General features: G+C 39.7%; 1 protein-coding gene across 2 annotated transcripts in view; it reads right to left on the bottom strand.

Moving 5' to 3' along the window:
* Window positions 1-14,052, bottom strand: part of LMLN (leishmanolysin like peptidase) — a gene marked incomplete at both ends in the record, with an annotated part of 74,200 nt that extends 60,148 nt beyond the window's left edge. Inside the window, one exon of one of the 2 annotated variants that reach the window (XM_082654686.1) lies at window positions 13,834-14,052. In XM_082654686.1, coding sequence (XP_082510812.1) covers window positions 13,834-14,052 — 219 coding nt within the window. The remainder of the gene's footprint in view (window positions 1-13,833) is intronic. The other variant, XM_082654687.1, reaches the window with a different exon arrangement.
* Between the last annotated feature and the right edge of the window lie 3,796 nt (window positions 14,053-17,848).

Raw genomic sequence — 17,848 nt, 5'->3', positions numbered from 1 at the left:
ATGACCTAAGCTTCCATCTTAAGAAATTAGAAAATGAAGGGCAAATTAAACTCAAAGAAAGCAGAAGAAAGTAAATAATAAAGAACAGAAATCAATTAAAAGGAAAACAGAAAAATGATAGAGAAAAATCAATGAAACCCAGTGGCGGTTCTTTGAGAAGATCAATACAATTGATATATCTCTAAGCAGACTAAGAGAGCAGATACCAATTACCAATATCAAGAATGAAACAGGGCATATCACTATAGACTTTACAGACAGTGATATTGTGATTTATAATAAAAATATATATATTTGGTCTTTGTCGCATTTTTGGAATTTCCTAAGACCTCTGGAATTTCCTAAATGATAAAAGTGATCAGGTGTCTTTTGTCATGTTAATGAGGTAACTTTTGGAAGCACCTAAGGGTGGAGACTGGTTACCAGTGGAGCCAAGTATGTGAATAAAAGATTGGAACTTTCAGTCCTTTCCACCCCCTCTAACCTCTGAGGAGAGGAGAGGGGCTGGAGATCAAGTTCAACCACCAATGCCCAATGATTTAATCAATTATATCTATGTAATGCCTACCTAAAACCCAAAATGATGGGGTTTGGAGAGCTTCCAGGGTGGTGAACACATGGAGATTCCGGGAGAGTGACATGTTCAGAAAGCACAGAAGCTCTGTGCCCTTTCTCCATACGTTGCCCTATACATCTCTTCCACCTGACTGTTCTTGAGCTACATTCTCTTATAATAAACCAGTAATCTAGTAAGTAAACATTTTCTCTGAGCTCTGTGAGCCTCTTTAGCAAATTAATCAGAACCAAAGAGGGAGTTGTTGGAACTTCCGATAGCTGGTTGGTCAGAAGCACAGGTAACCCCCTGGACTCACATTGGATCAAATGGGGGAGAAGGGGCAATGCTGTCGGTCTGAACTCTTAACCTGTGGAATCTGATGCTATCTCTGGGTAGACAGTGTCAGAATTGAGTTGAATTGTGGGACACTCACCTGATGTTGGAGAGTGGCTTGGTGATGTATGGAAAACCCTTGACACATTAGAATTGGTAACTCAGAACCCTTTACAGACATTTAAAAGATCAAATGGGAACATTAAGAAAACTGTATTTCCATAAATTTGACAACTTTGATGAAATGAAATTCTTTGAAAGATATGACTTACCAAAACACAATCAAGAAGAAATAGATAACCTCAATAGTCCAATATCTATTAAAGAAAATAAGTTCATAGTTTATAACACTCCAATAAAGAAAATTCCAGGCTGAGATATCTCCATTCACGAATTCTACTAAACATTTAAGGAAGAAACAATACTGCTTGTATACAAACTCTTTCTGAAAGTAGAAGAGGAAGAAATATTTCCCAATTCATTCTATAAGGCCAGCATTACCCTAATACCAATCCCAACAAAGCTACAGAAGGAAAAAAAAACCAACTACAAACCAATATCCTTAATGAATACATATGCAAAATCATCAAAAAAACACTAGCAAATGAAATCCAGCAAAATGTAAAAAGGGTAATACATCATGATCAAGTGGGGTTTTATCTCAGGGGGATGCAAGCCTAGTTCATCATTCAAAAAATCAATCAATGTAACTCACAATATCAAAAGAATAAAGAAGAAAAGCTACATGATTATAACAATTGATACAGAAAAGACATTTAATAAAATTAAACACCCATTCATGACAAAAACTGTCAGCAGACTAGAAACAAAAAGTAATTTTCTTAACCTGATAAGGCACATCTACCAAAAATCTACAAACTAATACTTTTCTTTGCATTAAAATTTTTTATAGGGACTTCCCTGTGGCGCAGTGGTTAAGAATCCACCTGCCAATACAGGGGACACAGGTTCGATCCCTGGTCCAGGAAGATCCCACATGCTGCGAAGCAACTAAGCCCACGTGCCACAACTACTGAAGCTCATGTGCTGCAACTACTGAACCCACACGCTGCAACTACTGAAGCCCGCGTGCTCTAGGACCCGTGTGCCACAACTACTGAAGCCCGTGCAACTAGAGCCCATGCTCCACAACAAGAGAAGTCACCTCAATGAGAAGCCCGCATACTGCAACGAAGAGTAGTCCCTGCTCACCGCAACTAGAGAAAGCCCACGCGCAGCAGTGAAGACCCAACGCAGCAAAAAAGAAAAAAAAATTTTTAACACAATTTTGAAAGGTTACTTTCAATTTACAATTATTATAAAATATTGGCTATAGTCCCTGTGTTGTACAATACATCCTTAAGCCTATCTTATACTCAGTAGTTTGTAGTTCTCCCCTCTCACCCCCATCACTGGTAACCACTAGTTTGTTCTCTGTATCTGTGAGTCTGTTTCCTTTTTGTTATATTCACTAGTTTGTTGCATTTTCTAGATTCCACATATAAGTGATATCATACAGTATTTGCCTTTCTCTGTCTGACTTATTTCTCTTACCATAATGCCCTCCAAGTTCCTCCATGTTGCTGATAATGAAAAAATTTTGTTCTTTTTTAAAGCGGAGTAGTGTTCCATGCAACTAATACTCTTAATAGTGAAAGACTGAATGTTTTCCCCCTAAGATCAAGAACAATGGAAAGATGTCTACTCTCACCACTTGTATTCAATATTATAATGAAGGTCCTAGTCAGTATGATAAGGCAATATTAACATTAAATATTTGTAATAAGCAAAAGATACATATTGTAATCCCTAAAGCAAACACACACACACACACACGCAGCATGCGCACTAACCCCACAGACAAGTGAAATGTATCGATAAAAGGATGGAAAATTCTAATCGTAAGCAAGGTGAAATGGCTATACTAATATCAGCAAAGCAGACTTCAAGACAGAGAGTATCACCAGAAATAAAGAGTAATATTTTATAATAATAAGGGGTTAATACCTCAGAAATACATAATTACAACTGTGAATGTACCTAACAATAGATTCAAAATCCATGAAGCAAAAGCTGACAGAACTAAAGGAAGAAAAAAGACATTTATAATCTTAGAAATTTTTAAAGACTCTCTTAGACAAAACATTTTAAGAATATACAAATCGGTAGCCAATATTTTGTAATAACTGTAAATGGAATATAACCTTTAAAAATTGTATAAAAAAAGAATATAGAAATCTGAAGTGTACCATCAATCGCCTCACCTTTTTGACATGTATAGAAAGCTATACTCAATACATATAGAATATATATTCTTTACTAGTACACAGAAAAGTTTAGCAGGATAGAGCGTATGCTGAGGTATAAATAAAACAATCTCAAATTTCAAAGAACTGAAATCTTACAGAAGGTACCTCTAAATTAGAAATCGATAACTATAAGATATCTAGAAAAGGACCACATATTTAGAAATTATATTTTAAACATTTTTAATAATCCAGGGATCAAAGAAAAAATTACCAGGGAAAATAAAAATGAATTATCACTTTGAATGAAGTGTTAATTAAAATACAATGTGTCAAAATCTGTGGAATGTAGCTACAGTTGTACTTTGAGAGAAATACAGGTCATTAAATGTTTATGGTAGAGAAGAAAGAAAAGGCTAAAAAACAATGATCTGGGACTTCCCTTGTGGCACAGTGGATAAGACTCCATGCTCCCAATGCAGGGGGCCCAGGTTCGAGCCCTGGTCGGGGAACTAGATCCTACATGCATGCTGCAACCTAGAGTTCACCTGCCGTAACTAAGGAGCCTGCAAGCTGCAACTAAGAAGCCCACGTGCCACAACTAAGGATCCCAGGAGCCGCAACTAAGGATCCCATGAGTCACAACTAAGGAGCCTGCCTGCCACAACAAAGATCTGGTGCAACCAAATAAATGAATAAATAAATAAACATTAAAAACAAAAAAGACAAACAATGATCTAAGTTTCCACCTAACAATATGAACAAAGTAAATCCACAGTAAGTAGAAAGGAAAAATAATAAAGAACAGGAAACAATGAAATAGAAAACAATAATTAAAGAAAACTACCAAAGCTAACAGTTGGCTATTTAAAATGATTAATAGGGACTTCCCTGGTGGTGCACAGTGGTTAAGAATCTGCCTGCCAATGCAGAGGACACGGGTTCGAGCCCTGGTCCAGGAATATCCCACATATCGCGGAGCAACTAAGCCCATGAGCCACAACTACTGAGCCCGCGTGCCACAACTACTGAAGCCCGCATGCCTCAAGCCCGTGCTCCACAATAAGAGAGGCCACCGCAATGAGAAGCCCACACACTGCAACAAAGAGTAGCCCCCGGTCACCGCAACTACAGAAAGCCCATGTGCAGAAACGAAGACCCAATGCAGTCAAAAATAAATAAATAAATAAATTTGTAAATAAAATAAAATGATTAATAAACTTAATAAGCCCTTAGAAAGAATGGACTACAATAAAACAGAATAAACCCAAATTACCACATTAGAAATGAAAGCATGCCTATCACTCAGATTCTACAGACAACAAAAGGATAAATTATTATGAACAATTTTATGTCAATACATTTAACAATTCAGATGAAATAAAGTCCTTCAAAAACACAAGTTACCAAGACTGACATAAGATCAAATGGATACTATGAATAGACTTGTATGAGAGAAACTGGATTTATCTATCCCTACACAGTGGTTTCTTGGGGCCAGAGTGAAAGCATGGGTTTTCTGCAAATGAGCACAAGGGATCTTTCTGGGGTGATGGAAATGTTCTAAAACTGGACTGTGGTGATGGTTCTGTAGACTTGTAAATTTATAAAAATCACTTAATTGGACACTTAAGTGGGTGAATTTTATGGCATATAAATTATAGCTCAATAAAAGTATTTAAAAAACAACTCTCTACAAAGCAAACACTAGATCCAGACAGTTTCAGTTATGAATTATACCAGACATTTAAGGAAAAAGTTTTCTTTTAGAAAATACATGATAGAATTTCCCAACTCATTATGTAAGACCAGTATAATTCTGCTATTAAAAGTTAACAAAGGGACTTCCCTGGTGGCGCAGTGGTTAAGAACCTGCCTGCCAATGCAGGGGACACGGGTTCAAGCCCTGGTCTGGGAAGATCCCACATGCCGCAGAGCAACTAAGCCCATGAGCCACAACTACTGAGCCTGAGCTCTAGAGCCCGCGAACCACAACTACTGAGGCCCGCATGCCTAGAGCCTGTGCTCTGCAACAGAGAAGCCACAGCAACGATAAGCCCACGCACCACAACGAAAAGTAGCCCCCACTCACAGCAACTAGAGAAAGCCTGTGCTCAGTAACAAAGACCCATTCTAGCCAAAGATAGATAGATAGATAGATAAATATTTTTAAAAGCTAACAAGATGGCAGAGTAGAAGGACGAGCACTCACTCCCTCTTGTGAGAGCACCGGAATCACAAGTAACCACTGAACAATCATCGACAGGAAGACACTGGAACTCACCAAAAAAGATACCCCACATCCGAAGACAAAGGAGAAGCTGCAATGAGACAGTAGGAGGGGCATAATCACAAAAAAAATCAAACCCCATAACTGCTGGGTGGGTGACTCACAAACTGGAGAACACTTATGCCACAGAAGCCCACCAACTGGAGTGAAGGTTCTGAGCCCTATGTCAGGTTTCCCAACCTGGGGGTACGGCAATGGGAGGAGGAATTCCTAGAGAATCAGACTTTGAAGGCTAGCGGAACTTGACTGCGGGACTTTGACAGGACTGGGGTAAACAAAGACTCCACTCTTGGAGGGCACACACAAAGTAGTGTGTGCATCAGGACCCAGGGGAAGGAGCAGTGACGCCATGGGAGACTAAATGAGACCTACCAGCTAGTGTTGGAGGGTCTCCTGCAGAGGCGGGGTGTGGCTGTGGCTCACCATGGGGACAAGGACACTGGCAGCAGAAGTTCTGGGAAGTACTACTTGGGGTGAGCCCTCCCAGAGTCTGCCATTAGCCCCACCAAAGAGCCGGGTAGGCTCCAGTGCTAGATCGCCTCAGGCCAAACAACCAACAGGGAGGGAACCCAACCCCACCCATCAGCAGACAAGTGGATTAAAGTTTTACTAAGCTCTGCCCACCAGAGCAACAACCAGCTCTACCCACCACCAGTCCCTCCCATCAGGAAGCTTGCACAAGCCTCTTAGATAGGCTCATCCACCAGAGGGCAGACAGCAGAAGCAAGAAGAACTACAATTCTGCAACCTATGGAAGGAAAACCACATTCACAGAAAGATATACAAAATGAAAAGGCAGAGGACTTTGTACCAGATGAAGGAACAAGATAAAACCCCAGAAAAACAACTAAACGAAGTGGAGATAGGCAACCTTCCACAAAAAGAATTCAGAATAATGATAGTGAAGATGATCCAGGACCTTGGAAAAAGAATGGAGGCAAAGATCGAGAAGATGCAGGAAATGTTTAATAAAGACCTAGAAGAATTAAAGAACAAACACCTAGAAGAATTAAAGAACAAACAATCAGAGATGAACAATACAATAACTGAAATGAAAAATACACTAGAAGTAATCGATAGCAAAATAACTGGGGCAGAAGAACGGATAAGTGACCTGGAAGACAGAAGGGTAGAATTCGCTACCGTAGAACAGAATAAAGAAAGAAGAATGAAGACAGCCTAAGACATCTCTGGGACAACATTAAATGCAACAACATTTGCATTATAGGGGTCCCAGAAGGAGAAGAGAGAGAGTAAAGGACCCGAGAAAATATCTGAAGAGATTATAGTCGAAAACATCCCTAACATGGGAAAGGAAATAGCCACCCAAGTCCAGGAAGCACAGAGAGTCCCAGGCAGGGTAAACCCAAGGAGAAACACACAGAGACACACAGTAATCAAACTGACAAAAATTAAAGACAAAGAAAAATTACTGAAAGCAACAAGGGAAAAATGACAAATAACATACAAGGGAACTCCCATAAGGTTAACAGCTGATTTCTTAGCAGAAACTCTACAAGCCAGAAGGGAGTGGCATGAAATATTTAAAGTGATGAAAGGGAAGAACCTACAACCAAGATTACGCTACCCGGCAAGGATCTCATTCAGATTCGATGGAGAAATCAAAAGCTTTACAGACAAGCAAAAGCTAAGAGAAGTGAGCACCACCAAACCAGCTGTACAACAAATGCTAAAGGAACTTCTCTAAGTGGGAAACACAAGAGAAGAAAAGGATCTAAAAAAACAAACCCAAAACAATTAAGAAAATGGTCACAGGAACATACATATCGATAATTACCTTAAACGTAAATGGATTAAATGCTCTGACTAAAAGACACAGGCTCACTGAATGGATACAAATAAGACCCATGTATATGCTGTCTACAAGAGACCCACTTCAGACCCAGGGACACATACAGACTGAAAGTGAGGGGATGGAAAAAGATATTCCATACAAATGGGAATCAAAAGAAAGCTGGGGTAGTAATAGCCATATCATATAAAATTGACTTTAAAATAAAGAATGTTACAAGAGACAAGGAAGGATACTACATAACGATCAAGGGAACAATCCAAGAAGAAGATATAAGAATTATCAATATATATGCACCCAACATAGGAGCACCTCAATACATAAGGCAACTGCTAACAGCTATAAAAGAGGAAATAGACAGTAACAGAATAATAGTGGGGGACTGTAACACTTCACTTACACCAATGGACAGATCATCCACACAGAAAATTAATAAGGAAACACAAGCTGTAAATGACACAATAGACCAGATAAATTTAATTGATATTTATAGGACATTCCATCCAAAAACAGCAGATTACACTTTCTTCTCAAGTGCACACGGAACATTCTCCAGGATAGATCACACCTTGGGTCACAAATAAAGCCTCAGTAAATTTAAGAAAACTGAAATCATGTCAAGCATCTTTTCTGACAACGCTATGAGATTAGAAATCAATTATAGGGAAAAAAACGTAAAAAACAGAAACACATGGAGGCTAAACAATACGTTACTAAGTAACCAAGAGATCACTGAAGAAATCAAAGAGGAAATCAAAAAATACTTAGAGACAAATGACAATGAAAACACAATGATCCAAAACCTATGGGATGCAGCAAAAGCAGTTCTAAGAGGGAGGTTTATAGCAATACAAGCCTACCTCAAGAAACAAGAACAATCTCAAATAAACAATCTAACCTTACACCTAAAGGAAATAGAGAAAGAAGAACAAACAAAACCCAAAGTTAGTAGAAAGAAAGAAATCATAAACATCAGAGCAGAAATAAATGAAAGAGAAACAAAGAAAACAAGAGCAAAGGTCAAGGAAACTAAAAGCTGGTTCTTTGAGAAGATAAACAAAACTGATAAACCTTTAGCCAGACTCATCAAGAAAAAGAGAGAGAGGACTCATATCAATAAAATTAGAAATGAAAAAGAAGAAGTTACAGTGGACACCGCAGAAATACAAAGCATCATAACAGACTACTACAAGCAACTCTATGCCAATAAAATGCACAATCTGGAAGAAATGGACAAATTGTTAGAAAGATATAACCTTCCAAGACTGAACCAGGAAGAAATAGAAAATATGAACAGACCAATCACAAGTAATGAAATTGAAACTGTGATTAAAAATCTTCCAACAAACAAAAGTCCAGGATCAGATGGCTTCACAGGTGAATTCTATGAAACATTTAGAGAAGAGCTAATACCCATCCTTCTCAAACTCTTCCAAAAAATTGCAGAGGAAGGACCACTCCCAAACTCATTGTATGAGGCCACCACCACCCTGATACCAAAACCAGACAAAGATACTACAAAAAAAGAAAATTTACAGACCAATATCACTGATGAATATAGATGCAAAAATCCTCAATAAAATATAGCACAGAATCTAACAACACATTAAAAGGATCAAACACCATGATCAAGTGGCATTTATCCCAGGGATGCAAGGCATCTTCAATATACGCAAATCAATCAATGTGATACACCATTTTAACAAACTGAAGAATAAAAACCATATGATCATCTCAATAGATGCAGAAAAAGCTTTTGACAAAATTCAACACCATTTATGATAAAAACTCTCCCAAAAGTGGACATAGAGGCAACCTACCTCAACATCATTAAGGCCATATACGACAAACCCACATCAAACATCATTCTCAATGGTGAAAAACTGAAAGCATTTCCTCTAAGATCAGGAACATGACAAGGATGGCCACTCTTGTCACTATTATTCAACATAGTTTTGGAAGTCCTAGCCACAGCAATCAGAGAAGAAAAAGAAATAAAAGGAATACAAACTGGAAAAGAAGTAAAACTGTCACTGTTTGCAGGTGACATGATACTATACATAGAGAATCCTAAAGATGCCACCAGAAAACTACTAGAGCTAATCAATGAATTTGGTAAAGTTGCAAGATAGAAGATTAATGCACAGAAATCTCTTGCATTTTTATACACTATCAACGAAAGCTCAGAAAGAGAAATTAAAGAAACAGTCCCATTCACCACTGCAACAAAAAGAATAAAATACCTAGGAATAAACCTACCTAAGAAGGTAAAAGACCTGTACTCAGAAACTGCAAGACACTGATGAAAGAAATCAAAGATGACACAAACAGATGGACAGATACACCATGTGCTTGGATTGGAAGAATCAATATTGTGAAGAAGACTATACTACTCAAAGCAATCTACAGATTCAATGCAATTCCTATCAAATTACCAGTGGCATCTTTTACAGAACTAGAACAAAAAATCTTAAAATCTGTATGGAGACACAAAAGACCCTGAATAGCCAAAGTAGTCTTGAGGGAAAAAAACAGAGCTGGAGGAATCAGACTCCCTGACTTCAAACTATAATACAAAGCTACAGTAATCAAGACAATATGGTACTGGCACAAAAACAGAAATATAGATCAATGGAACAGGATAGAAAGCCCAGAGATAAACCCACACACCAATGGTCAACTAATCTATGACAAAGGAGGCAAGGATATACAATAAAGAAGAGACAGTCTCTTCAATAAGTGGTGCTGGGAAAAGTGGACAGCTACATGTAAAAGAATGAAATGAGAACACTCCCTAACACCATACACAAAAATAAACTCAAAATGGATTAGAGACCTAAATGTAAGACTGGACACTATAAAACTCTTAGAGGAAAACAGGAAGAACACTGACATAAATCACAGCAAGATCTTTTCAGATCCACCTCCTAGAGTAAAGGAAATAAAAATAAACAAATGGGACCTTATGAAACTTAAAAGCTTTTGCAAAGCAAAGGAAACAGCAAACAAGATGAAAAGACAACCCTCAGAATGGGAGAAAATATCTGCAAACAAATCAATGGACAAAGGATTACTCTCCAAAATATATAAACAGGTCAAGCAGCTCAATAATAAAAAAACAAACAACCCAATCCAAAAATGGGCAGAAGACCTAAATAGACATTTCTCCAAAGAAGACATACAAATGGCCAAGAAGCTCAACATCACTAATCATTAGAGAAATGCAAATCAAAACTACAATGAGGTATCACCTTACACCAGTCAGAATGGGTACCATCAGAAAATCTACAAACAACAAATGCTGGAGAGGGTGTGGAGAAAAGGGAACCCTCTTGCACTGTTGGTGGGAATGTAAATTAGTACAGCCACTATGGAGAACAGTACGGAGGTTCCTTAAAAAACTAAAATTAGAATTACCATATGACCCAGCAATCCCACTACTGGGCATATACCCAGAGAAAAACATAATTCAAAAAGACACATGCACCCCAGTGTTCATTGCAGCACTATTTACAATAGCCAGGTTATGCAAGCAACCTAAGTGTCCATCAACAGATGAATGAATAAAGAAGATATGGTACATATATACAATGGAATATTACTCAGCCATAAAAAGGAATGGAATTGGGTCATTTGTTGAGATGTGGATGGATCTACAGACTGTTTTACAGAGTGAAGTAAGTCAGAAAGAGAAAACAAATATCGTATATCAATGCGTATATATGGAACCTCGAAAAATGGTACAGATGAACCAGTTTGCAGGGCAGAAATAGAGACACAGATGTAGAGAACAAATGTATGGACACCAAGGGGGGAAAGTGGCAGGGGGTGGGGTGGTGGGATGAATTAGGAGATTGGGATTGACATATATACACTAATATGTATAAAATAGATAACTAATAAGAACCTGCTGTATAAATAAATAAATAAAATAAAATTCAAAAATTCAAAAAAAAAACTAACAAAAACTTCACTAAGAAAGGAAACTATAAACCAACATCATTCATAAACATAGATGCAAAAGTCCTTAATCTATGAGCAAATTGAATTCGTAAGTGTATTAAAAGGATAATACATAATAACCAAGTAGCGTCTATTCCAAAAATGCAAGATTGATTTACTATTGGAAAATCCAATGTGATATACCATATCACACTACATATTATATAATTCCATTGATATAAGCTTAGTTCTAGAATAGGCAAAACTAATTTGATATGAAATCTAAATCTAATACCAAAAGGAAAAAGGAACAATAGTAGCCTTGGGTGGATGGGAGAGACTGACTGGCACAGGACAGGAAGGAACTTTCTGGAGACTTGAAAATGTTCTATATTGTGATAGAGTTGTGGGTTTTACATGAATATACATGATTGCATTTGCTACATTTCAGTATATATAAACCTTACAAAAAATTTTTTTTAAGTAACAATAACAGTGGGAAGATGGGGAATGGGTAGAAGTATATAAAACAGAATTAAGAGAATACTGGTAAGTGCTGAAGCTGGGTGAAGGGTCATGGGAGTTCATTATACTATTCTGTTTGGGGGTTTGCTTTAATTTACATAATAAAAACAAAACAAAACGTAGAGTTTTTAGTTGAGAAGAAGATATATGAGTCAAAATGTTTCGTAGTTCCTCACCATTACCAATAAAAAGTTACTGTAATTTCCTGTTGCAATTAACAGAGGTACAGTCACTAGTAGTACAATGAATAGTACTTGCTTATACTTTGTGTCCAAGCTAAAGCAAAGAGATTGGTTAGGAGGACTTGCTACTACATACTCTATGAATAACTAGTAAAATTTATTAGGAATATGAACTCTCAAGAACTTAATAGCTTGCTTTGAATATCTGAAGCACTACCACTATTTAGTTTGTTCAATCAAGAGCCATAAATAAAAACAGTGGATGGAAGTTTCAGGAACAGTTATCAGCTCTATATTGTTATCATATCTGGCCGTGTCATGCGGCATGCGGGATCTTAGTTCCCCGCCAGGGACCGAACCCGTGCCCCCTGCAGTGGAAGCTCGGAGTCTTAACCACTGGACCAGCAGGAACGTCTGTATTTTCAGCTCTATAGAAAGAACAATGATCTCTCCAAAAAGCAAAGGGGCTGTCTTTGGAGATAACTTCCTTATTTGTGGAAATGTTCAAATATTAGTAGGAGATTTGTACACTGGCAACAATCACAAGAAGAAAACAGCTATTAAGATTCCTTCTAGTACAGAGATTTTGCAGTTCTCTGAACTATTTTCTCTTCTTTTGATCTAAATTCAAAGAGAGAAGTGCAGGGCTTTGTGGGAATGTCTTTTAAAAAGAATTCACTAGGTGGGTGGGGGGAACTGAGGAGATGCTTAAGGGTACAAACTTGCAACTAGTAGATAAGTCCCAGATATCTAACACAGTGATTATAGACAACAATACTGTATTATAAACTTACAAGTTGCTAAGAGACTAAATAAAATAAAATAAAATAATTCAGCCAGAATGCAGTGTCATGATAAAAGCTGTAATACAGCCACAAACCCCAAACTTAGTATTCTGGCATATATGGTTATGAACAGCATGCATAAAAATTTTTGGAAATTATCACAAAAATGAATGGTCTTAGATTTCTGGGCTGACCTGAAAATTTCTAGATTAATCTTTCTTGTTAAAGTAATAAGACAAATTATAAAATCAATCACAACATGCAGCCCTGACCCAGGTACTGTGTCTTCTTTCCTCAAAGAATACTGATTATTGTGGGCCCTTCTCTGATTTAAGTACTGTGGAGAAATTAAAGTATAAGACACAAACCTTATCCCAAGGAAAATTACAATTTAACTACAAAGGTACAAACCATCACCACACAGCGATACTTGGTTAAGTGCCAGAAGAGAGTACAGATAAGACGTACTGTGAAATGGAAAGAACATTCTACTGGGGGTGGTTTCAGCAGGCTGCCTTGAGGTTAAGGAACTCAGAATGAAAGAATTTAGACAGGAATAAAAATGTAATGGGAGGGAGGCAGGCACTTCCAGGACAGGAGAACAGGGTAAAGCAAGCAATGTGATGAAGTAACTTGAAAATCAACCTGAATTTTGTTTCCAGAGAATCCCCAGTATCCTCTCAATGCCTTTGTCTAGCTCTCCTATCAATTTCTTCTCAAACCTTTAGATCAGTGGTTCCCAAAGTGAGGTCCTTGGACAAGCAGCATCATCAACTATCTGGGAACTTCAACTGCAAATTCTGAGGCCCCATCCCAGATCTAATGAGTCAGAAGTGGGCAGAGGGAGGGAATGGAGCGGCAATCTGTGTTTGAACAAGTCTTTCAGGTGATTCTGACGGCCCGTTCAAGTTTGAAAACGATTGCTCTAGGACTACCTGATAAGCACAACCCTCCGCGCCGGACCTGATGACGTTCTGAGCGCCTAACTGAGCCACTTTGCTGGGTGCAGGAAGGGAGTTGATACCAGGTCCCAGCCCTCTAAGAGTTCAGTCTCTGGCCCAATCTCGCTTTCTCCTCCAGTACCGCTTGTTCCAATCACCATCCTCTATGCCATCGCCTCCCGTATTACTTTACCCTCACAGGGCCCCTCTGTCGCCCTACCTCAGACTCAGAGGGGACGTGGTGCCGGCAGGGAGAAGAACTGCCCAAGGAGACAGGAATAGATGTAGCGCTTGCCCAGAGCCCGCCCAACAGGAGTAAAACGCCTCGGACCCATAAAGAACCGCTCCAGTGCCACCGGCTCGGGCCCCGGCCTGAAGCTGAGGAGCCCGCTCTTCCACCCGTCTCGGCCGCCATCTTCAGGCCGAGCGTCGTTACCATGGAGTACGTGACGCCTCCGCGCCCAGCGCCAGCCCCGCCCCTCGCCTCTCGAGGCAGGTGGAGGGACTTGGCGGTGGAAAGGTGCTTTTTGATTGGCTAGCGTCACCCATAAGAAGTTCACCGCGGAAGACGCTGAGTTGCATCACGTCCATCGCGTCTCATTCGCGCGAAACCAGCCAATAAAAGCCACTTGGCGGCCCACGTGAGCTGAGCTGTGGGAAGACTAGTGGGTGCTGTTGGTAATGGGATGTTGATACGTCGGTGTCCTTACTGAGGGAGTTTTTCACTTTTTAATTCAGTTATTCACCGAAAAGATATGCACTTACTTGGTGCCAGGTGCTTAGACACATGCAAAATCTTTTATGGTTAGCTCTCTGTATAAAAGGTAAGTGGAATGTAATTTTCATTTTTACTTATCCTGAGTCACCAATTCTAGACCTACTTTTTAAAAAAATTTTAGTTGATTTACAATATCGTGTTAGACCCACTTAATGAAAGTCATTTTCTGTAAAATCAAATGTGTTCTTTACTATTCAAGCCCATCCCTTAACTTCTATGAATGTAAGAATTGCAACTGCATTAACCCCGGAGACTAGGTAGATCTTTGCCATTAAGGCAACTACCTTAAAAATTGAGCCGTGAGGAACTATAAGAAATTGTTAAGTTGGGACAAATCTTGTGGCCCACAAAACAAAGAATTAAAACCAGGGACTCAAAGCACCGAGCTGTAACAGTCATTTCAGGAACTGAATATTGTAAATTACTATGCTAGGAACTGTAGTAGAAAAAAAAAAGGACAGAAAATTCCCAAGAATTTACAATTCATTGGTGAAGACAATGTACTTTAAAGAAAAAATGGTTGGGGCATTTTACCAGTAGACTCATTAGATGTGTCTATCATCCCACAACTAGTGGAAGCTGGGATTTCAAACAAAATATATCACTTTACAACGTACTCTCTACACAAAACCACAAAGAAATTGCGGATTGTGAGTAAAGAATGATACCGGTCATCTCAGTTTCCTAGCGGTAAAGGCAGTGTCATGCTGGTGGAGGGGCAGTTTCAATAGTCTAAAGGACAAGCTGCTAGCCGTTTTAAGTTCATTTCTGTGAAACATTCAACTCCTCCAATGTAGCTTTGGCTTGAGGACTGCCTTTGCACTGACCAAACCTCGCTATGGGTTCAGAAAAGCGTAATACAGGCTCTCACTCCCCGCCCCCAACCGTCTCCTAGTCCCCCAACTTTGTAAATGCACTGTTACCCGCTCAGCAACCAAAGCTAGGAAGTTAGTTTTGAAGACTCCTCTCTACAATCAATTGGTTTTAACATTCGGTTAATGTTTAGTCTGCTCTATTAAAGTACTCAAATATCTCAGTTAAGACTGCAAAGCCTACCTGGTTTTCCCTTCCTTCAGTTTATGCTGGGTTGCCACAGGGATCTTTCTAAAATATGAATCTTGTCACCTGTCACTCAAGCTCTCCAGTGACACTCTAATACAAGAATATTGTTAGAACTTCCCTGGCAGTACAGTGGTTAAGACTCAGTGTTTCCAATGCAGGGGGGAAGGGTTCCATCCCTGTTCGGGGAACTAAGATCCCCGACATGTCATGGGCAGTGTAGCCAAAAAAATAAAAATAAAGACTAGGGCTTCCCTGGTGGCGCAGTGGTTGAGAATCTGCCTGCCGATGCAGGGGATGCGGGTTCGTGCCCCGGTCCGGGAAGATCCCACATGCCGCGGAGCGGCTGGGCCCATCAGCCACGGCCACTGAGCCTGTGCATCCGGAGCCTGTGCTCCGCAACGGGAGAGGCCACAACAGTGAGAGGCCCACGTACTGCTAAAAAGAAAAAAAGACTATTGTCTAAAATCCTGGCACCTGGTAGTTTTCTAGACTTACCTTCCAATTACTTCCAATTGGTTTCAGTCACACTACATAACCCAGTTAAATTGTTCAAGTGCCTTCTGGTTTCGCAATGTTTGTGCCATTTCCCTTTTCTGAAGTACCACCCCCAAGCATCTCTTCCTCTATTCGAAGATTCCCAAGAGTACAGCTATTTAACTGGCACAACAAAGTAGTTAACCTTTAGTTTATGTTGGCTGTTTTTTTTTAAATTATGTTTTGGCTCCGTTGGGTCTTTGTTGCTGCTCAAAGTCTTTCTCTAGTTGCAGTGTGCGGTCTTCTCATTGTGGTGGCTTCTCTTGTTGCGGAGCATGAGCTCTAGGCGCACGGGCTTCAGCAGTTGTGGCTCATGGGCTCTAGAGCGCAGGCTCAGTAGTTGTGGCACATGGGCTTAGTTGCTCCGCAGCATATGGGATCTTCCCGATCCAGGGCTTGAACCCATGTCCCCTGCACAGGTAGTCTTAACCACTGTGCAACCAGAGAAGCACCACCACCCCCCTTATTTTTTAATATGTCTTTTGGTTGTGTCGGGTCTTAATGCAGGCTCTTCCTTGTGGTGCACAGGCTTCTCTCTAGTTGTGGCACGCGAGCTTACTTGCCCCGCGGCATGTGTGATCTTAGTTCCGCAACCAGGGATCAAACCTGCATCCCCTGCATTGGTAGGCGTATTCCTTACCACTGGACCATCAGGGAAGTCCCCTAACCAAATTTCAAGTTGTGGGGCCATGAAATGAACTGCTTAGATCCCACAAAGAGAGCATAATTGACCAATGACTCCAAGCTGCTTCTCCTTACCATCCACCTCGTTTGTCTTGAGGCCATGGCTCCTGAGGGTTGCTGCCAGACAAATAAGACTGGCAGTACAAACACAAGCCCCTTTTCGGTGACTTCCAACAGCAATTTTGGCTTCAGGGCCACCATTAAACTAAGCAAACCGTAGAACTGCTGCACACCTTCATGCTAATAATTTTTTAGAATCTGCTTCTTAGAGAAAACAAATACAATTAAAATCTGTTAAAAGGGGTGCTGTTTGGTAAACTCCCAGTTTTCTGTTGGTATTTTCAGTGGAATGTCAAGATCTGTTGGTTAATAAAAGGAGTACCTGCTACTGCATCAAACACCTAAATCCACCATACTCGAACTGATGCCTTGGTTCAAACTTGTATTCAGCACATTCTGAGATTTAAAAATATTCTGCAGCCCTGCTTAGTTGCCTTTGTATCATGCCAAAACGTCTCAATCCTGCACTTTACTATTAAAACATGGAGTAAAGGACAGCAACCCTGTCCAGGCAATCCTGACCACCCCCCACCAAGATTTTTTAAGGTATGTGGCAATTTAGGGACACTTTCAACTGAGACATTATTTCCAGTCAAGTGTTATATACTGGATGCTTTGTCCAGTCACAAATCCCAAGGATATCTCATCTAAATGAGCTGCCAAATACCATCAATATAATTCTCATTCAAATTTCTCCCAACTACCATTTTTAAGCCCCAAGTTTCCCAACCAATCTATATTAAGCAAGTGCATGCTACTACAAGGTACTTTAGGAAGTTAAGATATTTTCAGTTTCTTTCAATTTAATGAGGGAGGCAGTTACCAGTACCATAGCTGAAATAAGGGGAAAAGTTATAGATCCATTTGATGTGGAAATCTGGAAAAATTTCATGGTGTATATCAATACTGGCTAAAAACTGACTTCTATCCTTCCTGCGGGTATCTCCACTTGTCCAAAAACTTTTCATAGGCTAGGTTCCAGCACTCCATCACTGTAAACCTTCCAAGATACTCCTTTCCACCGTCCCCAAATAAAGCTTACTTGTAACCTTCCCCCCAACATTTAAGGTCTTATATTCAGATACATCCTATCCTCATCAAAACCCTCCTGTTGTCT

The sequence above is a fragment of the Grampus griseus genome (genome assembly GCF_964374135.1).
Source record: "Grampus griseus genome assembly, chromosome: 5".
NCBI classification, from domain to species: Eukaryota; Metazoa; Chordata; class Mammalia; order Artiodactyla; family Delphinidae; genus Grampus; species Grampus griseus.
The sequence above is the reverse complement of the archived record's forward strand: the minus strand, read 5'-3'. Positions and strand labels throughout refer to the sequence as shown.